Source organism: Falco naumanni, chromosome 2 (genome assembly GCF_017639655.2).
Source record: "Falco naumanni isolate bFalNau1 chromosome 2, bFalNau1.pat, whole genome shotgun sequence".
Taxonomy (NCBI): Eukaryota; Metazoa; Chordata; class Aves; order Falconiformes; family Falconidae; genus Falco; species Falco naumanni.
The window spans coordinates 83,151,291-83,172,616 of NC_054055.1; the positions used below are offsets into that span (position 1 = coordinate 83,151,291).

Below are 21,326 nucleotides of genomic sequence, written 5' to 3' on the forward strand. Positions count from 1 at the left end.
AAGTATTGCATAGGACCCTAACTGCAGAAAGTCTGAGATAAATTACACCACTCGAATTTTGAATTTATTTACTCAGTCAGTAGCTTGTAGCAAAGTTCATAGCAGTAATTCTATTGGGTAAATTATGGTTGTAACTTTTTGGCAGCTTCATGTAAAATATTAGTAGCTGACATCAAAATTAGTGAAGCAATTTAGTCCCATTCAAAATGATGCAAGACCAATATGCAAATGGAAGACAGAGAGCTTTAGAAACGTAGAACTATGACTACTTGAATACATATGTATTTAAATGTGTATTTAAATAAACACATCACAGAGACAGCAGTTAATGCCAGTTGGTCCTCCTACAGTGTAGGCTGGCTTTGATCTCCATGTTCCACATATTTCTTTCCTTATTTCAGCAGAACTCCTGACTATCTCTCTGCCAAAGCACCACCTATATGGCTGACTTCAGAGTAAAGTTTTTCTTTTCTTTTCCACATGCTGGTACTTGAATCAGAAAATATTATTCTGATTTTGCACTATATTTGTGTAGGACATGATTTTTTCCTATCTCAGTATGCTGTGTTAAAGACAGGAGTAAAATTGTTTGATAGTTCATGCTGAATTCCTGGCAACAACCTGTCATACTGCAGAGAAGATCCCGCTTGGGTCACTTTTCACTTAGCATCTCTCCCATAAGCATACTAAGATGATGTGAGTTAAAATTCCTAGAAAATGTTTTTCTTCATGTTGTATGTCCAGCCCACATGACCTGAAGATCAACTCTAAAGTCTGTGTGTTCCGCCGCAAGAAGCAGCAGCAAAGAAATAACTGTCCAGGGCACGCTATGTGCTGAATTTAGTGGGGGATTCCTCAGTTACTATTCTCCTGCATTATCTCCCCCTTGGAGGGAGGTCTTTTTACTGCAGTGGCTGAAAAAGAGCCAAGCATGCTTTCAGAGGGTACTTAAGTTTGGTATCACCATAAAGAAGGCTGATTCAGTTAAACAGACAAAACAAAGTTTTCAGATACTTAAACATGCACTTAACCTTACATACGAGAGATCTCAAGTTTAAGGGACAGATTATACACGTGATCTTTCAGTGTGCTGCAGGATTGAACCTCAGGGATTTAAGACTGTGTGGGAACAAGGCTTTTTCTATACTGTTTCTCCTTCTAAAAATGTTTTCCAAAACATTTTGCCTACCTATTGAAGAATGACAAAGGTGCTTAAAATTGACCTTGAGTCAAACAAAGAGAAAAAAGAAGATTTAATTTTTAGTCAAGAACTAAGTTTAATCAATTCTTTTCATAAGATTAATTTAATAGAGTCTCATGAGCAATCATCTGCTATATTTAGGGCTACTGTGTCATTTGTATGACATGAAAAATCAAAGCATAAGGAGGAAAAGGTAAAATGAAAAGTCAGGCAAATGCATAATGTAGTATCCAAGAAACAGAGCAAATGATGTTACCAGCCTCTTATTTGAAGTGAGAGGTTAAACCTAAAAGAAAACAAAAAGCAGAAGTTCTTTTGAAAATCTTAACTTTTGATTTCAAGTGTAATTCTAGTAAAACAAGGGTACAGGTCTGCCGAGGGCAACAGGACTGCTGAGACCTGTGACATTTTCACATCGAAAATGGAATCCCTGTAGTAATTTTTAATTACAATTAAACGGCCAGCATTTTTTGCCGACTCACAGCAAATTATTTCTGTAAACGTTTTCGGCATTGGGGAGCATGTTTCAGAGATGAGTGATAGTTACAAGTACCATCCATAGACTCCAAAGTACAAGACCTGAGAACGTTTTCTGCACCACAGTAGCTGTTAGCTGACAGTATCAGCTACAAGGCTGGCCAGTGCGGGGAACCGCAGCTTTCCAGAGCTCTGGGAAAAGCCAGGAGCTAGTGCAGAGAGCCAGGCTAAGCCATGGTGGGCAGTGAAATATCAGACAGGGAATGAACCAGACCTCACTCAAATGCCTTGGCTCTGTATGCTTACAGAACAAAGCCTGGGACCAAAAATAAAACGAACTTAGGGTATAACTTCACTGAAGACTGCAACGGACAGCACAGATATCTGAGCCAAATCTAAATTCGTGAGCTTTCAGAAGAGCAAATTAACCTGTGCAGAGCTTTGTGCTGTCTAGCGTGCTAAACTATGCAACTAGTTTAGCATATGAGCACACTCTCAGAAATTTAGTCATAGCTGCTTTAGCTTATAAGGTTTAAACGAAGGCAATATAATCTTGCAGCTGGGACGTGCCGGATGCTTAGGGACCAATAGACATCCATTCAAGTTGTAGCAGTCATGGCAGAAGTTCATGTGTTCAGTCAAAATGAGCTGGGTAGCTTCAGCAATTTAAATAGTAAGTCTTCATTAATCCAGCTCATTTTCTAGAATGGTTTAGGAAATGATCACACCAGGGAGGTTGATGTTATCATTAGTATACCTAGCCTGACAGACAAGAAAGGGTTTAAAGATTCCTTGGAGAGGAAAATGTTGTAGGCAAATTTGTGCCTGATGGAGCTGCCAGAACCAGCTCTCCAAGCCTGCCGCTCTACAAAACAGAGGACATGGCTAAGCACTTGAGAAATGAGCGCCACCACTAGTGACAAAGCTTCTGAGAAACCGAAGGCATTAGAGAATCTTGTAAAAGTAATGACAACACCAAGTTTTCTCCCACCTGGTCTGAGAATGGCAGTGGCATGAGTCCTCTTTGAGCTGCATGGCAGTGGCATGCGTGTCCCAAGTGTCAACAAAATGCCAGTGCGCTCAGAAGGGGAGGGAAGCAATGCTACAAAGGTTCATGTTCTCATTCCCCAGAGTTCAGGTTTAGCTGAAAATGACCTGGGAAATAGTACTTTAAAGAGGGATATTCAGCTACAGATACAGGATTTGCAAGTTGAATGTAAACCTAGGAAAGCTTTGGTGGTTGGTGGCACGCTCTTCTGTTTAACAGTAGGGCCATGGCTCAAAGTCCAGAGGCAGATTTTACATGAATCAGGCAGATAAAAAGCAACTGTAAAACCAGAATACAGACTTTGATTGCCAAAACTGCTCTTACAAACAAGTTTCTTACAAAATGCAATCAAAATTATTTATATACCATGCCCAGCACATCACACTGTGTCTACTGATAATCTTTGTCACACTAGAGTTGGGGGAAGCTCTTAGGGACAGATGGATACTTAAAAGACACTGGTGTGGTCATTTTTAAGATGTTACTGAAAAATGGTAAAACGGATAGAGGAATCTCATTTAGAGATTGAAAACTCTTAAGAGGACGAGAGATTTGTCCTGATCCTAAACAAACGATCCCATTAAGGAAGTGGTAAGACTTGTCACATGGCACAGCAAGTACTTGTTCCCAATGCAAAGGAGAAACAAACTTGCATGTCCTGGCTGGAAAGGAAAATACAGAGTCAGCAATCCCTTACTCCTAGATATGTATTTAGAGTATTCTCATTTTCCTGAGATAGTGTTGCTAGAAAACATAACAGCTTGGAAATATGATATCCCAAATTTGATTCGATATGCTAGGCCCGGTATACCTGTTATAGTAATGTCTGACATTTATCAGGTTCATGTTTAGCCATTCTGCTATGAAATATATGTTTAGTCATTTAACCATACCCTCCATTATCTGCAGCCTCGGAAGGTTAGCAGAAAATGTGTTAAAGAATATACAGGAACGGATGCCGGTTCTGATTCACACTTGGTACTGTTAAATAACAGAGCGGTACCAACGTAACGTGACTTGTTACTGCTGACATTTTATTCAACAGAAGACTGAAAACAAGAGTGCCTGCTCTTGAGCACCTAGTAGGAACTCATGTCAAAGCCAGGGCAACCAGCAGATATCTGGGAAAAAAGACACGGTAGGGGGAAGGTAAAAGGGAAACATCATCTGAGGTACTAGGAGCTGTCACCATTTTTGTAAAAAAGTGTGAGTATATCTATAATGAGAAGCAATGACTGCAAACAGCAATAATATCACAAGAAATATCCTGTGGTCAGAGACAAACTTGACATACCAGGTGGACATATGCAGAGAAAAAAGTGACACTTTCTCCAGAGGACAAGCACCAACACAGCCATTTTACCTGAGAAATTCTGACAGCCAACAGCTGCACCAGGTTGAGATGAATTAGTTTCAGGACCCAGCGCAACTGGAACTAACAGACTTGCTGCCATCTGACAGCAAGAGTATTGATACTCTGGGAGATTTTTCCAATTCCATGAATCAGTGCACAGTACCTCAGAGACTAATTGAACGTGTGCTTGTTCATTAAGTTAGATTAAGTTAGTATCTGAATTTCCTTATTATGTTAATGTTTAATTTCAGGATGCAGAGGGAAGTTGCTGAGAACCATGTCTTTAAGAGGTTCTGGCTTGAATCAGTTGTTAAATACAAGCTCCAAAGTGCATTGCTCTTGTTAAGAGCTCACGCTCTGAGTAAGGCAGATCCCTATCAAACTCCATGGTGCCAGCTGGTCGCAGGACAACCCAGACATACAGCGGAGACATCTCTTTAACTTCTGTGGAAGATGAAAGCCAGACCAGGAAAAAATAATATATTTCTCACTCCTTTTTTAAGAGCTAGCAATTTTTTTCCTTTTCTTTTAGGGCACCCATTACTATATTAATGGAATAATTTAAAGCATCCCCTCTGAAAGATCAAAGGAAAAATCCTCCTACTTTTTATAAGGGAAACCTCGGAATTGTGCTGGAGCTACTTACTGCCTCCCCAGCATATCCAGAGTGATTTTGCCCCAGAAATGCCTCTGTCTGTTGACTGGCTGTAAACGAAGGCCAGACAACTAGCTCAGATGCAGTTACCTGTACCACTGTTACCTAAAGTTACGTGAGATGATTCATATTAGAAACTCACAAGATGAGAAAACAGAATAATGATCACTTGTCAAAATCTTGGTTTACCTGACTAGCCGGGCAGTGGCTGTAGCTGCTGTGCAGCAGAGGCAATAGTAGTGTGTTTCCCTCTATATATTCCATTCCTGGTGTGCATGCCCTTCACATTCTTGAGTTGACATGCTTCTGGAGAGGTACAGGTACAGGCCACATCTGCTTTATGATTATCTTCATCCTTCCAACCCAAGGCACCAAAGGAGAGACAACACAACCCCATCAGGCGTCAGTGCTGGTAGTGAGTCACAGCTTTTCCACTCATGGTATGATCTACCTGTCCTTCTGACAATGACTATAAGTAAGTACTTAGCAGTTAATTGTTAGATATCTATGCTATGTTAGAAGCTTTTTAGATAGCATCTCCTTTTTTCTGAAACAAGAAAATGCTTGATCCCTTTTTGCTCTTATTTGAAAGAATCTGTTATTTTGACTGAACTTGAGCCTCCAGTCTAAGAGCTGTCCTTTATCCAAAACTGTAATGACTGAGCAAAGGCACACCCAAAGCCTGTGGGTGTGGAGCATCTCATGGACACTATGGTATTTGTAACAATCTTCCTCAAAGAGAACCCCAACAGCAAGGGAGACTGAGGGATTTGAATGACACGTAGTGACAGCATGCTGAGGACACCAGTGTGTATTCCTGCTTTGGGCTGTCCTCAGAGATGCTCCTCTGTTCCTGTGCCTGTTACAGCACAGAGGTTTGAGTAGACAGTCAGAAACTGTCCCAGAAGGGATGGCTTTAATTAGCCTAAACCCACTGCACTGGGTACTACAGAGTCTGAGTGACAGGCAACACAGCTATCTGTTTCATAGGCTGGGGAAGACAAGAGATGTTAAAGTAGATCCCCATCTCATCATCATCAGAGCCCTAATTTTCTTACCTTCATTCTAAAGAAGCCAATACATCCATCCAGAGCTCAGCTCTACAGCAACTAAAGCAGAACTTGGAATTCATCAAAAAGTGTTACGTCTGTCTCTTTTCCTCACAGAAGACATAATTACTCCTAAAGCTTCATCCTCCTTAATTTACAGTAAAAATATAATCTTCAAAATTTAGTTCTGCTAGATGCTTTTCTGTTACTTGTGCTAAGGACATCACCAGCATCAGACAGAGCTTCTGACTAGGAGTGATCATCCATAAAATACATACTAAGTTAGAACAGGTATTCACAGTTCTTTAAAAAATGTTTAGATATATTTCCATGATCCTTGGTTTTCCTCTGCTTCTATGATAATATATGGATTTTACATTGCTGAAGGAGCAGAGTGATGCATTTGATGTTGCTGTACACCTAGAGCTGTGAGAAAACTGAGGGCGAAGTCTTGTATCCAGATAAGCACTGATGGCCAAAAAAACCTGAAGCTGAACATATTGGCCTCATGTATAAACAGTGAGCAAAGCATCACCAGGGATCACACTTTACTAGAAGATAACTAACAATTTGTTCACCTGTGTGTCAATCTCCTGTCCTAGCATCAAGATCCTCCTTCCACTTCTTCCCACCATCTGTTACATTCTCTATTGACATTCCAACAGTGAGAGCAAAATAGGGCAGCAGTCCTAAATAGTCTCACACATAGCGCACAAATGCCTTTTCCCAAAGAAAAAAAGATTTTGCCTTTGTGGGGGTATTTTTTTCCTCCTAAATGAAAAGGCCCCAAGCTACTCATAAAAATCTCTGCTGAGATTTGGACCATGTGCAGCGAAGAGGTGATCATCAGGGGAGTGTGGCTCAAATTTCTTCAAAATAAGGGTGCTCTTGAGCCCATAAAGGAAGAGATCAAAGATACGCTACATGCTGGGTTTAGAGAGAGCTATTACAGAACATAGTTTTGCTTTTTCTTTCTCTGCTGTCTCCAAACTTCACTTTCACGACAGCTTTTTAGCCTTAGCCAGAGTGTCAGGATTGGAGCACAATGCTGCCTGCAGTGGACGCTTCCTGGGACAAGAATGCCCACGGCCGGTCCCCTTGGGTGGCTGCCAGAGGGCTGCTGCCAACATAAGCCACAGGAAGAAAGGATATTTTTCTCCCAGTTTCTCCCTCTGTCAGACCTGAATAGAATTTCACGGGACACAGAAAAGCATACATCTTTGCCCTCTAGGACTTTTTGCCTGCTCAATTTCAATGATCTGTTGCAAACAATCTATGAATTGGATTTCTGCAAGCAAAAGATGTACAAGAAGCTTTCTCGATGGTAACTTGGCCAGGTCAAATCAGGAAGTCAATACCACCTCCTTCTATTGCAGGTGGTTTTGTTCTTGAAGGATAAAAGAGCCTCAAAGTTGGGTATGAATAATCATACAATGTCAGCATAACACTTCAGAAAGGGAAAGCATAAGAAAGAGGGAGAAGGAAGTGGGAAGTAACTAAGTAGCCAGGCAGAGTGGTGTTTGCTCTCTTCTGTGAAGCTATACCCCGTCTGAAAAGAAAGTAGGCTGAGAAAACCAGGAGGAAAGAAAAAAAAGCTGGATGACAAGGAGGAAGACTGAATACTTGGCAAATAATTATTTACAGAATTAGTGTTCTCTTCTGAAGTTATAAAATGTGGTAAGCTTGGCTTACCCTGAGGCTACAGTATAAGTGTAAACCCATAGCTGTGTCTTAGAAGTTTTCAGCTGTAAGCCTTGTGAGCTTTTGTATTGTGTTACTGCACATTAACAGAAATAGTGATCTGGGAAATGCAGTAAGAAAAAATAGGCATCTCAAACCTCATAAATAGGGTTTGGAAAATAAATTGGTGGCAGAATGAGGACAAAATAAAGGACAAAGTTGAGAATGAAAAATGAAACACAGGATGAAACTAAAAGGCTGAGAATATAACAAATGCCCTAATGAGTCCACCTAGCCCTACTTACCTAACAGAGGACAGGCTGCGATCAGTAACATGGCCCTCCTGGGTAAGGATATTCTTTGCATTCCAGGTATGCTGACTCTTGTGATTCCTCTGAATGTGGAGAAGCTGACTGCATAATTTGTAGTGAAAGACTGAATTTACACCTTCAAAAATGAAAACAGAGCAGTGCCAGGAGATAAAAAATGCATGAAAGCCTAGCCACTATCTGCAGTCAGTTCTCCTTCCACTTCCCCAGCATCTACAGTTGTACTAGGAATGCTCCATGGCACACCCCTGTCTACCCCTTCCAGTATTGGTTTATAATGATGTGTCATCCCCGAAATGGTCTAATTCCTTTTTGAACCCACTGATACTATTGGTGTCCACCACCTCCTGTGACAGCAAGTTCTCAAAGTTCACTATCCAGTGTGTGTGTAAATTTTTTGGAAAAAGTACTTTCATGTACCTGTCCCAAACTACCTTTCAACTTGTTTTACTGAGCATCCCTTAGTTTTAGCATTGCAGGATTTAGTGAACAGCAGGTTCTGCCTTCACCTTATCAACCACCTTCAAGAATTTGTAAACCTTGACCATATCCTGCCTCAGGTGTCTCCTCTGCAAATTGATGAGTCCCAGTCTTTTGCCCTCTCCCGGCAAGGCAGATGGCTCATCCTTGGTTTCTTTTTGTTGCCCTTGTCTCTGTTGCTTTGCAAACTCCTTTGTGTCACTCTGGAGACAGGGAGGCCTGAAACATCCCAGCTCTCCACCTGTGCGTGCACCAGAGCTTTATGTGGAGGCAAAATGACATCTTGTTTTCATGCCTGTCCTGATATGCCCAGCATTTTATTGGTTCCTTTTGACCGTCACTGCGCCCTGCAGCAACAGCTTCAAAGAACTGCCAGGGTGAGTCTGAAGGTTCTTTCCAGAACTGCAACGGCGAGTTCCAAGTTCAGCATCATGCAGGGATGGTGTCTATGAGGATTTCCTCTAGATGCACTATTCCTTGCCGTTCATCTACACCAAACCTCCTCTGGGCACTTACTCCTCTTTGTGGGGCCCTTCTGGAGTTCCTATTAGGGTGGCACCTACCTACTCAAAAGAACTTAATACATTCCTACAAGAGATAGCAAGACGGTTGGAAATGCCCAAATAAAGAAGAAATATGAAAGGAAAATATAAATGGGTTTTGAGGGTTTCTTGTTGTTTCACTGCTAGTACATAACATTTTTATGTTGTCCTTATGCTGTGATTTTTAATTATTTTTTTGTATATAGGCGCATGACTGTAGCATATGGTTGCAAATTTCTGTTTAGGATAACGATGGAAAGATAACCAGAAGTTTGAGTTGTTTTTATTACCTGGTTTTATCCCCTCTATGTCTTGTAAGATCTTTTTAATTTAAAAAATTTCAATAAAAGCATCATGGAGAGATTTCCTCCACAGTTCCTATTATTTAATCCATACCCATCAACACAGAAAAGCTGCAACTGGGGAGAACAGAAATAAGCATCTCCAGTAATCCAATCAAGATTGTTCACAAATACACAGTACACAAGGAAAGGAAAAATAACCAGAATGGCAAGGAATAGCTAAAAAAGCAATTCCATTCAGTACGGGTTTGTGTACTTTTTTAAGTTTTGCCCTTTCTATTGATGTTGCCAGCTATTCCTACCTGGGACTGCTTCACCTTTGGAAAACGATTTTGAAAGGCGACCGTGAGCTTCTTTGGCAGTATCAGACAAGCTACCTATCTTCAGTAGTGGTACTGTAATCTGTGTTTAAATATGACTATGGTCTAATTACAGATGAGGAACATGACTCTTTCAGTTACCATTCCTTGACCAAGACCTGGCTGATTCCTTGACCTGGCACTTCTCCCAGCTGGGTGGCTGGGTCAGTATGGGCTGAGTGTCTGGCAAAGGGCATGTGGTCACCATGTCTGAAGGGCAGTAAAAAAGAATTCCTCATTCAAAAGAGGCAGCTCTTGGTTGCCTGAGGAAATAATATTTATGCTTTGCCATGTTCACATATACATACAAGCCTGTATCTTTCCCAGCAACTTTTGAACCTGGGGGCCAATTTCAACAGAATTAGATGGGAGCAAGGTACGGATCCCAGAGATAAACTCCAACTGTCCTTTGAAGATAGGGGTCTGCAGAAAAGAGCCCTGATAGTGTCTTCAGTGAGGAAGGGTGGCAGTGAAAGTCCACTTCTCACTGAATAATAGAGAACAGACACCACAGAGGAACTTAAAAAAAAACTCCAATAAGGGGAAAAATGAAGCTGGGGATTTATCTTCCTAGAGAAACATCATTCACCTGTTAAGACACGCATTCACATTCATGGGAAACCTGCCCTCTTAATTATGGTGTGGCGTGACTTGTGCAGTGTGCTACACCTGAGCTCTGCAGCTGCAGACTGTCCTGCCACACAGCAGATTTCCAAGCTGGTGTAATTATACAGCCTTATTCAGGGTTGGCTGATAGCTTTTTGGAGTTCTTTTGATCGACATTTTTTTACAAGGATTGACAATGTCTCTGCCTGTCGTAATCAAAACATTGTCTCTTTTCATTGCAACCAAAATACACTTCTGTTGCCCAAAATGTGAACTATTTTCAATTCATAGAATTTGCACACCTAAAAATATGGCAGTTTGTCAGAAATCTGGTAGGCCTCCCATATTCTATCCTATGAAGTACTAACAGTATCATACTCATATTCAGTCTCAGTATCATCCTCAAACTTTGTAAGAGGGAGTGAATTAATACCCAGGGGTCCCTGTTATACTCAGAATCTGAGGCACAGAATTTGGCGCTTCCTACATCTTTTGGATTACAGAACCCTGTCAAGCTGTTAGAATTTCTTGTTCATCATCATGTATCTTTTATAGCTCACTTTTAAATTAAAACGCTACAGAGGCTGTTTGGATGTAACTGATAACTATGGTTCTATAAACAACCTTTGAACAGCTGACATGCCCTGTGGCTCACCAACAGTGTGCAGATTGTAGATGCACACCCTGCCAAATAACCCTGTAAAATTTTAAGAAATGCTTCTTCTAGTGCCCAAGCCCACTCTCAGCTATTTTTTAGGACTCTAAAACAAACTTTTGAATCAAACAACAATAGTGGTTTGCCTAAAAATAGACCACCTTGGCCTGGCAATTCAGAATCTCAGAGACAGGCAGCTCAAACGTGTGCAGTGGTTTGGGGAAGGTTACTAGGGATTGTAAAGTATTTCCTTCCTGTGAACAATCCGTGTCCTTTTCTTGCTATTTCCCTACAAAGAAGTCCTCCTCCCAGCCCTGAAACGACTGATGCCCTGAACTGTTTTCAGACCATTACTTTTGCCAGTAAATCATTCCAAGTCTCAAGGGTAAAGTTTCTTCTGCTTGTATGTCAAACATTATTGTTACATACTTTTTAATAAGCTGTTGGATGTGCCTATTTCAGAATTTAAATACACTTCTAAATTAAACCCAGAATCTATAAGGAGATGCACTGGATACAAGGGTGAAAATCAAGAATGCCTGCCTGTGAAAGGGAATGATTGCTTTCAAACTGGGGGCTGAAAGTCATGATCACAAACATAATTGTTTATGCATTGCTTGGATGGTCATACTATTTGGGTATTGGATGTTGGCAAATTAATGCTCGTATTTTCTCCAGCCCATTCAGTCTGAAACAGTTACAGCATAGTTCTCATTTGTTCTATTTGTTCTAGTAATTGCTGATGTAGTGGTATCCTCACTGGTTTTGCTGGTTCAGTACAGAACTTTTTACGATACAGATCTGCACACAAATCCTAGTTCAGACAGATTCTTCTCATGCAACTCAACCTTAGGTAGCACCAGTTTTCACTCCCCTCCTGCACTCCATGTGGACAACTGCCATGTTTGTAGGCTTTGATAGATTTGCCTTGCTTCTTGGCAGCCTAAGCAATGAATGCTACAGCTGCTCTAAAGAGTGTGTCGTCTTTGCTCCAGAAGGGGGGGGGGGGGGGGAATAAACCTAGAAGCTCAGCCCACCAGATAAAAAAGTAGCCACTACCCTCCTTCGATGCTAGGGAACAAACTACCTCTTCTAGTAAAAGTCCATTTTTGTTCAGTGATTTCCAAGAATCTACCTTCCCACAACAACTCCAGCTCTTCAACCTGTGCTTCTGAGACCCCATCCATTAGCAGAAAACCATATTTATGTGCTGTGTCATCCCGAAATGGACCTAACTGCCCTCCAAAGTTCTTAAAGGGTTTGTTCTATTACAATATTTTGGCCCAAAGCGCCCCAGGCATTATGCTTGGTATTCCTTGTTTTCAGTTTGATCTGTCACATCCAGGTGATGTAGGCTGGTGTGACTTTGAGCCCACGGCAACCAGAGGAAGGCGAGACCTTGGTCAAGTAATGCTGCTAGAATGGCAAAAGCATTTGCCTCAGCTCAAGTAAGGATCCTTTCATGAGTATTCTTCTTCCTTGTGCATTTTGGTATTGTTTTGTTAAGTCTAATGATGGCTGCGCATATAGTCAGATGGCAATTCCAGCTCAAAACATAAACAAACGTTCACCCATATTCTAAAACTTACTACTGTAAGGGCTGTGCGGTACTCAGCCTGCTGGCCCCGCAAAAGGAAAAAATGGTTGCGCACATGTTTAGTTGTGTGAAATATAGTGAACAACCTAAATATACTGGGGTTTTTGTTTGCAATCTGAAAATAGCACATGGTGTCTTAATAATTTTTAAAGGTTTGTATGGCACAGAGCACAGCCTCATGAGAACGACGCTCACCTTATAGACTACCATTGTGCAAGAGATAGATGTAATTACTTTTGCTGCTTTTCTCAATTTATTGTTTTCTTTTGAATTCTTCTGGGGACGGGAACAAGACGCTCTTGGTAAACTGTTACCAGCTCTGCATTTTAAAGCTAACCTCTAAACCATTTAATCAGATAATTCTGCTTCAACAGTTTTTTTGTCTGTGTGGGGAACAACTGTACAATTACCTTTGTTAATGAGTTTTAAGAAGCTGCATGTGTGCTAAAGTACTTTGGCAAAAATAAATGCTTTGCAAAAACTGCAACAGTTCCTAATTCCTTCAGAAGAGCTTTGCTTGCTTTCTCCTACAAACCATCTAATTCAAAACTTGGAAGCATGCACGTGCAGCTTACATGTATCTTTTGCACGTAATTTTCTGTGCAGCGCCTTAAAAGTCATGGAACACATTATATCAGGTAAATCCTCAGTGTTACAAAATTCACCTGACATCACTGGTTTTAGGTAGCTATTAAGAAAAACGACAGCCACCAGTTACTTGCCAATTGGAGGAGTGTACGTGAGGGTACTCCCAAAAGGTTCTTTAAGCCGCTAGTTCCAGGGCTAGTAAGATGACTGTTTTCCTAGCAAGAGAGGGTTCGAATCGCGCTCCAGAAAAGCCCGACAGCTTCTAGGAAACGAAATAAAAGCATGCACTTTGACCGCCCCCGACGAAGCTCTGCAAGGCCAGTTTTGCACGGCGGATCTTTATTGCTACAGGCGAGTCCGCGGGACGGAGCGGGGCCGCCCGTCGCTGCAGACCACCCGTGCGCGCCGCCGAAGCGCCGCACTCCTGCCCCGGGCAGCGCCGCGCCCCCGCCCGCACCTGCCGGCGCCGCCCGGCCCCCCGCTCCAGCACCGCGCTCCCCCGCGGCCGGGCCGCCCGCCGCTCCTTCTGCCGCCGGCCCCGGGCGGGCCGCTGGCGCTCAGCGGGCCGGCGGCGGGGAAGAGAGCGTGGGCCGGCACCCGAGCCCCGCCCGGCCCCGCTCGCCGCCGCCGCTCCCCTCACGGGCCCTCACGCACCGCGGCCACCGGCACCGACAGCCGCCCCGCCGAGCCCCCTCCCTGCGCCATGACGTCATCCCAGCCCGCGCCTGCGCACACCGGCCCGACCACCCCCCAGGCCCCGACCCCCGAACGGACGGTGGGCGTGGCCCCGCGCGCGATTCTGGCGGGGCGGGGGGAGGAGGTGGGGAGAAAGGGAGCGGAAGCGAACGCAGCCCCCCGCGTGCGTGCGTGCGTGCCGCGCCTGCTCGGCCTGCCGGCGCGCGCGGGCCCCGGCGCCTGCCTCCGCGCGCGCGCGCGCCGTGACGGCTTCGCGTGACGGCGGCTGGGGGCGCGCGCCCCGCCCGCCCCCTCCCGTACAGCGAGCGCCTATCGCGGCCGCCGCGCCGCCGCCTCCTCCTCGCGCCTGGGAGCGTAATCGGCGGCCGCGCCTGCGACTCCCCGCCCCTCCCCCTCCCACTATTATCCTCCCTCCCGGCGCGCGCCCCCTCCCCCCGCCCGCCCGCCCGGGAGCGCGCGGCCGCCGCTCGGCGAGGGAGCGAGACGGCGCTGCCGCCTGCCGCCGGCCCCTCTCCCCGCCGCGCCGCGCCGGTCCCCCATGGACCTCGCGCCGCCCCGCTAGCCGGAGCTGCCCGCCCGCCCGGTGCCGCCGGGGAGTAGCCGGCTGGGAGGGGGCGGGAGGGGGGTGGGGGGCGGAGGAAGGTGGGGTCGCGGAGTGTGTGACACGCGCGGGGAGCGGCGGCTGCGGCCCGCGGGAGGAGGAGCGGGGAGTCCCGGCGCGGCCGCGGGAGCCCCCGGGCGGGCGGGCGGGCGGCGGCGGCGCCCCAGGAAGGTGGCGGCGGCGGCAGCGGCGGCGGCGGGAGCTGCCGTAGCGGCTGGGATTCACCGAGGTGGTGGCGGTCGGCGCTGACCGGCAGGGGAGCGCGCCGCGCGGCGGGGACCGTGCCCGCGGCCCCCCCTTCCGCCCTCCCTCCCGCCCCCCCCTCCCCGGGGCCGCCGCCTCTCGGGCAGATCCCCCCCGCCCGGACCATGGCCGACGACGACGTGCTGTTCGAGGACGTGTACGAGCTCTGCGAGGTGATCGGCAAGTGAGTCCCGCGGGGAGCGGGCGGCGGGCAGTGCAGGGCGGGCGTGTGCGCCACCGGGCAGAGCGGGGGAGGGGGCGGCGGTGCCCCGCGCCCGGCCCCTCCCGCGGCGCGCGGGGGCGCGGGATGCTCTGCGCGGGACCCACCTGAGTCGCCGCCGCCGCCGGGTCCGCGCGAGCCGTGCGGGGTCCGGGTCCCCCCTCGGCGGGTGGCGGTGGCACGGCCGCGCCGCGCTGCCCACCTTCGCTATTAACACGGGAGGCGGAAGGGGGAGAAGTGACCCGACGCTTCCTCAGCCACCATGATTAACCACCTAACCATCGCTCGGGCTGGCTGCAGCAAGCGGCAACCACTTCCCACCCCTTTTCTTCTCCTCCCCCCTATATCCCATTCCTGGCACACCCATCCAGGATTGCCTATCGGGGAAGGGAACGGGAAAGGCGAGAGATCTCTTTGTGGATCCACCTATTCGCCGGGTGTCTGCATATTTGCGCGCCAGGTGTCGGGTTTTTCCTCCTCTTTGCTGCATAATAACCAGCCTGTTAGTGGCAGGAACAGTGACGCTGGGGCAGCGCTCGCTTTTTGTCCAGATCTTTCCCTCCGCTCTCGTTCCTGTGGAAATAGAGATGCATGAGGGGCAGCAGAAGTGCTTGGCCTTTGGAGTCTTATTATGCAACTGCTATTAAACCCATGTTCGAGGCTTGTATCCAGCCTAGGAGCTGAGGTGGTAGTTGCTGGCATTCCCCAGCTGCCCCTTTCTGGTTACCACTGTTGTAGGGTGGACGAAAATGACAGTTCAAGTCTCAGTCGGTGTAATCGCACCAAGAAAATGCAGAGAGTCCCCCAGATTAAATGGTGATCAAGAATTAAAGCTGAACTCCGTTTCCCCCTCCCGTATTTTTGTGACTGCCCAGTTTGGGAACCCATTTTTTATTTATTCGTCATCTTTCACATATTTGCCGGAGTGGTGTCTGTGTTGCAAAACGAACATGAAAGATGTAGCAATATTGTGACTTCCTAATTTTCTGTATGCCTCTGATTCCGAAGCTGAGGTTGCTGTGGAAGCTGTAGTAGTGACACTGTTCAGTGCGTCTGGAGTTTTTTCTTCCCGACTGTGAATTTTATAAGAATAATTGATCACCACGTTTTGATTATAAGGAAGAATTTTTTCTGCATGTATTCTCTTACCCACTCTCCACCAGCTTTTCAGTTTATAGCCAGTGCTGTCTACTTTCAACTTAGGGCTAAAAATATTCTAGAATTAATCTTTCCGCGGGATTATACCAAAATGCTAGTCTTGGACTTAGCAGGTGACTTGTCAGCAGAAGTTTCAGTACTCAGTTCTGTCATTACACAAGGTATTATTAGTACCTTTAACTTAATTCAAACAACTTTTAAAAATATTAGGCTTAAAGGGCCTTGTTTGCTGTCATAAACAGTAAGCAATTGCTGTAGCTTAATGCTGGCGGTTGGTGAGGATCTTCTCTAGCTGAGAAACAAAACTCTGTTATTAAACATGTTTTGAAGGTGATTTTTGGCGTACTGCTTTCATCAGTGGTTTTTGTGCTAACCACTGCAGTTCGCACACTTTTATTCATACCTGATTACCGTTAGAAAGAAGGTGCAGTGATTATGCGTGGCCACACACCCTTTTAGAGAACAGATGATTCACAGCGGTCCAGATGTTTGCGCATCTCAAATGACTTTTTGTTTTGCGATTGGAGAATTTTCAAAAGAGAGCTCAAAAATGGTGGGTTAGGTGTTGGCTACAGAAGTTCCACATGAGATTTAGGTAGTATAGATAGCGGTAGATAGGTAGTCTGGATGTAACTAGATCTAACAGATAAATATTGAATCACAATAGCATAATGATGCCAAGATTACTGTAGCAAAAACAGGGTGGATCACTGAAAATAGCAGCAGTGATGGTGTGAAGGGTTCATAGCTCGTGATTACTGAGGCTTTTCCCCACAGATGTCAGTCCTCTAGAAAACCATGTAAAATAAATACACAATTTCACATACAGTTGTGTAAATAGTATTCTGTTCCTTTGCAATACTGTGCAGTGAATTCCAGGGAACCAGGGGTGCAGCATCTTTTTTTAGCTTCCAGATTTTGGCTACCACTTTGCCCATCTTTAAGCAACTTGAGGAAAGCTGCTGTAAATCTGCTTTGAATTGCTACATACGCATCTTGCTAAACATCTTTCAGTCAAACATCCAGTAAATGTCTGCACATTCCTGTGATTTATTATTGATTGATACAGTAATTTAGCTCTTGCAAATAGCACATCTGGCCCTGATTTGCGTTTTGGACATGAAATATTAAAATGTGTAATTTATCTTTCCTAAATAGGTAGTTACCTATTTTACTGTCATTTAAGGTCGTAAAAGGTATTTTCACAAAGGGTGTGGGAAAGAGATCTTTGCCGGTAAAATGTCTGAATATTTAGTCAAAAGTTTCCATACAATTTACCAGAGAAATAAATAAGGAGATAGTTTCTTAACTGACAGTATGCAGCTTTGTTGAGGCATATTCTCATCTTAGGATAAACTTTAAACGCTTCTAAATACAATAAACTGATAAGACTGGCTTTGTGTAAATGCAGTGATGATAGCTTTTGGTGTGCTGGGAAGTGGAACAATTACAGTGCAATAGTACATGAATGAGTTGATTGGAACGACAGTGATAAACTGTTAATTATATGACATTTAATGTGTTTAAGTTCTGCAAGCATGCATTGTGCGGGAGAAAAGAAGGGCCAAGAGAGAGAGAAATCCTAGTTGATGTTTCCTTTAGGAAAAAAAAAAAGGGGGAAATCTTAATTTGCGTGTATTTCCAGGATGCCTTTCCATCGTTGAAAGCTATATGGAGATAAAAACTGGAATAATAATCCCAGTTTCTTGTTGAGATTTTTAAAGCAACATAAAGCAACATTTATGGTACTAACATTAGTCATGTAGTTTTACTTTACCAGATGTTTTATGTTCTCTGTTACTGTTTTGACTTCTTGGCTGACATAAATACACTGCAAGCAAGAAGTAAATTGGGAATTTCAATATTAGTCTTCAAAAATCTGTTAATGTATCTCAGCATAATTGGCAGTGATGAAAAACACAGGTGTAACTTTTTTTTTTTTTTTTTTTGGCAGACTTGCTTCCAGGTAACTTTGAAGAGATTCTCTCTGTATATTGGTTGAGCAGTATGCAATCCGAAATAGTTAAGCCTTTGGTTATGTTGATCAGGCCATGCATTTGATTGACAGTTCATAGATAATAGTGCTAAGTGTGCTTCTTTATTTTTTTTTATTAAATTTTTCAGTCAGAATGCATTGACTAGTTTAGAAGATGTAGTAAGTGTTAGAGTTGAAACATCTTGGGTATTCACCTGAGGTGAAAACTGTTCTGAGTTTATCATAAGAGCTCCACATACACATAAAGTAGTTTTCTTTATGCCTAAGAGAGAATGCCTGTCTTTAGTTCGTATTGAATCTAGAAGACTGAAGCATGGCTTCATGAAGAGTCCTTGTTCTGCAGGGACTTAATTTTACATTATCTGGTTTTGAGTTTCTGTACCTCTTCAGATTCATGTCGGTTTATGTTAGCATTAAAGTACCACATAGGTTGTCTAATCTTTTTAACAGTAGAGTTGCAGGCTGCTTAAAAATTTCTCCAAACTTTTAAGTTGTAAATACCATGTGATGAAGTTGCTAAAAGTTTATTTCTGTTCAAAAGGGTCTTGGTCATTATTGGAATCATTATTTTTTATATTAATAGTCACTTAAACTTTTTGTAACTTTGTCTTCCATTTGTACATCATCAGTACAGTTATTGTGCATAGTAGTGCAGTTGTTGGTATTTTCAGTACCAATGTATAATGTGATGATCAGTGCTAGTAGTATTCTATTGTGGCTTTCAGGATGTTCATTGCAATGTGACTGGATTCAGTCTAGTCCTTTTCTGCACTGCGTATTGAGGATTTTAGTTTGTTTTCATCCCTCCTTCCCCTGTCATGGGATGATTTTCTCTGCTTGGGCTCTTCCGTCTAGCAAAGAGGAATTCAAGTGCGTAGAGCCTGCAGGTGTTCCTCTCCTGCAGCCTGCCCTCACTGCTGGAACACCGCAGGAGAAGTGAGGGGAGGATGCAAGGTCTTGGGGCAGCAAGTGGGACAGGGCATATTTTTTTGCATTAAAGTGTGAAGGCTTGTATCCCATTGAACTCAGACAAGAGGATGGTGGTTGCAGTTCTATCCTAAGCTGTTACCTTGAGATCTCGTGGGTTCTTTGTCCAAGAAATGTTCTAATCATTTTAAGTATTGTGATAACAAAACTACTTAGAAGTTTTTTGATGCTTTGAGTGATACTGTTTTTCATTATTGCCTCCATTTTCTCTGCACAGGAATAAGAATACTATTGACTCTCAGATACACCTTTTCTCTAGTTAGTACACCACTGAAATTTTGCATTTCCTGTGAAATGGATGAAAATAACTGATTGGTATAATTTTGAACCAAATGAAAATGTGAAACAACCGTATGATGTACTCGCTGTTTGGAAAAGGGCGAAAGGGAAGGGAACTTCTCTGGGATATAGAAAGTGATTTGTCTAGTTTAGCTTTTGAGGTTTTTAGTAGTTTGTTTTATTGTACACTAGTATTTCATTCTCAGCCGTTTTCTGTGTCACAGTGTTTGAGTAACAGAATATAATGAATATTTGATTTAAGCATAAGGTCATAATATGCTTCAAGAAAACAACAGTAGGTTACTTGAAGTGTATAGTTGCTAGAATATCCTGTTGCTAAGGTATTCTGTTATGGATTTGAACTGTAATAGTGACCTGTTTCTACTTAAGAGGTTCAGCTGTAGCTGAACACAGGGTAGGATTCATATACCTAGACACAGAGTATGGTGTTTTAATCAGTACTGTCTTTTCCATCTGTGTGGCTTTTTCTAGTGTTGTTTTGGTAAGTAGCTGGGTTCTTGTATACATCCTTATGATGTGAATAAGGTGGCTGTAACAGTTGGGAAGTAGAGGTGTGCTTAAGAGGGGAGTTTGAATGAGCTTGGATCTAGGAAAATGCAAACGGAGAAAGTTTGTACAGGGGCTTTGCAAATACTTTGTTGTGTTTAAACACCCAAGAGAAGGAAACCGTTGAAGATAAGAGCAGATGAGCAAATGTGTGCAGACTAGTCCCAAGTATTTTGAGGCTGAAAATTAGAAGATTTTAGACCAATTTACTACTGAGATTCTGGAGCAGCAGTCTGTGAGAAATTGTGGGACAAAAAAAGCTACCTTGTCTTGAAGAATTTGCTAAGTTAAGAGAGTTTAATCTTTTTATTAAAATAGTATGAAACTTTGTTGCCTCCAAGAATGGGGGCTAAGCTTTAGGACCCAAGTAATCCCTGATTATCGTTTCAGTTCAAACACAATGCCTGAGATAAAATGCTTCAGGATAAAGAAATACTAGGAAAGGAAAACACCCCATTTTTTCGCAACAGCCACTCACCTACTTAGCCCTCTGTTGGATACAGTGGCTTTTTTATAATCTCTTGATTATACCTCTACTTCCCAACTGTTACAGCCACCTTATTCACATCATAAGGATGTATACAAGAACCCAGCTACTTACCAAAACAACACTAGAAAAAGCCACACAGATGGAAAAGACAGTACTGATTAAAACACCATACTCTGTGTCTAGGTATATGAATCCTACCCTGTGTTCAGCTACAGCTGAACCTCTTAAGTAGAAACAGGTCACTATTACAGTTCAAATCCATAACAGAATACCTTAGCAACAGGATATTCTAGCAACTATACACTTCAAGTAACCTACTGTTGTTTTCTTGAAGCATATTATGACCTTATGCTTAAATCAAATATTCATTATATTCTGTTACTCAATATACAGATGTCATTACAACGAAAGGTAATCAAGCAGTATTAACCCTAATATGTTTCCAAAGATGACTTTTCAGGATCCCATAGTCATATTAAATGTGCCATCTAAGAAACAGGGACTTCAGAATTGGAAGTGGTTGTTGTTAAAAGTACATATTTTATGGAGTTAATAATAATAGCTCTTATGAATTCTCCTTTTTTCCAGGAGTGAGTACTTTTTTTTTTTTTAACGTGCGGTGTGAAAATGTGTATACAGGATACATGCATAGCCAGAGTTATCATCCCTAGTTGTCTAAAAAGTTAGACTGATCTCTTAAGATAGTGTACTGATCAGCTAGTATGTTCAACAAAAGAACCCCAAGAAACTCTTTTCTTTTTCTTTGCATATAATCAGATAGGCATGTAAGATGATACTTAGGTAAGGCATCCAAAGCATGGGAAGAGAGAAGCTTCACTTCAGTGTAGCTAGCTGTAAATTGAACTGCATTTTAGAGTGTCAGTTTAGGAACTTCTTTTAATAAACTTCTGCTGTATTCAGAGTGAGTTACAGTGTTTCTTGGGAGATGTCTGTTGGTAAAAGGAATGTATCCCATGCTGAAAACACAAGTGCGCATCAAGCTTTGGTATTTCAGTTACAATAGTGTTATTAGTGTGTAAGCCCTACTCTTACCGATACCTTTTTCTGAAATGAAAACAGCTAAATAAGGTTTGGAATAATTTTTGGAGCTTGACCATAAAAGACTTTTTGTTTATATGAGAAGTAAAGGTGTCTTCTCAGAGAAAT

The 21,326-nt window shown here is 43.5% G+C and overlaps 1 protein-coding gene, 1 long non-coding RNA gene and 1 other non-coding gene across 22 annotated transcripts in view; 2 read left to right on the forward strand and 1 right to left on the reverse strand.

The window, feature by feature from the left end:
* Positions 1–15,054, reverse strand: part of LOC121084108 — a 58,579-nt gene extending 43,525 nt beyond the window's left edge. Inside the window, exon 1 of the long non-coding RNA XR_005826588.1 lies at positions 14,790–15,054. This is a non-coding gene — a long non-coding RNA (uncharacterized LOC121084108). The remainder of the gene's footprint in view (positions 1–14,789) is intronic.
* On the forward strand, positions 7,762–7,918 carry LOC121084135. The gene has a single exon (XR_005826603.1). It is a non-coding gene; the product is annotated as a U1 spliceosomal RNA (small nuclear RNA).
* Positions 14,238–21,326, forward strand: part of CASK (calcium/calmodulin dependent serine protein kinase) — a 226,463-nt gene continuing 219,374 nt past the window's right edge. For 7 of the 20 annotated variants that reach the window (XM_040585279.1, XM_040585284.1, XM_040585288.1 and 4 more), the window contains exon 1: positions 14,241–14,646. In XM_040585279.1, the coding sequence (XP_040441213.1) occupies positions 14,588–14,646 (59 nt within the window). In that variant the 5' untranslated portion in view covers positions 14,241–14,587. Of the gene's footprint in view, positions 14,647–21,326 lie in introns of all 20 variants that reach the window. The other 13 variants (XM_040585281.1, XM_040585287.1, XM_040585290.1 and 10 more) reach the window with 4 other exon arrangements.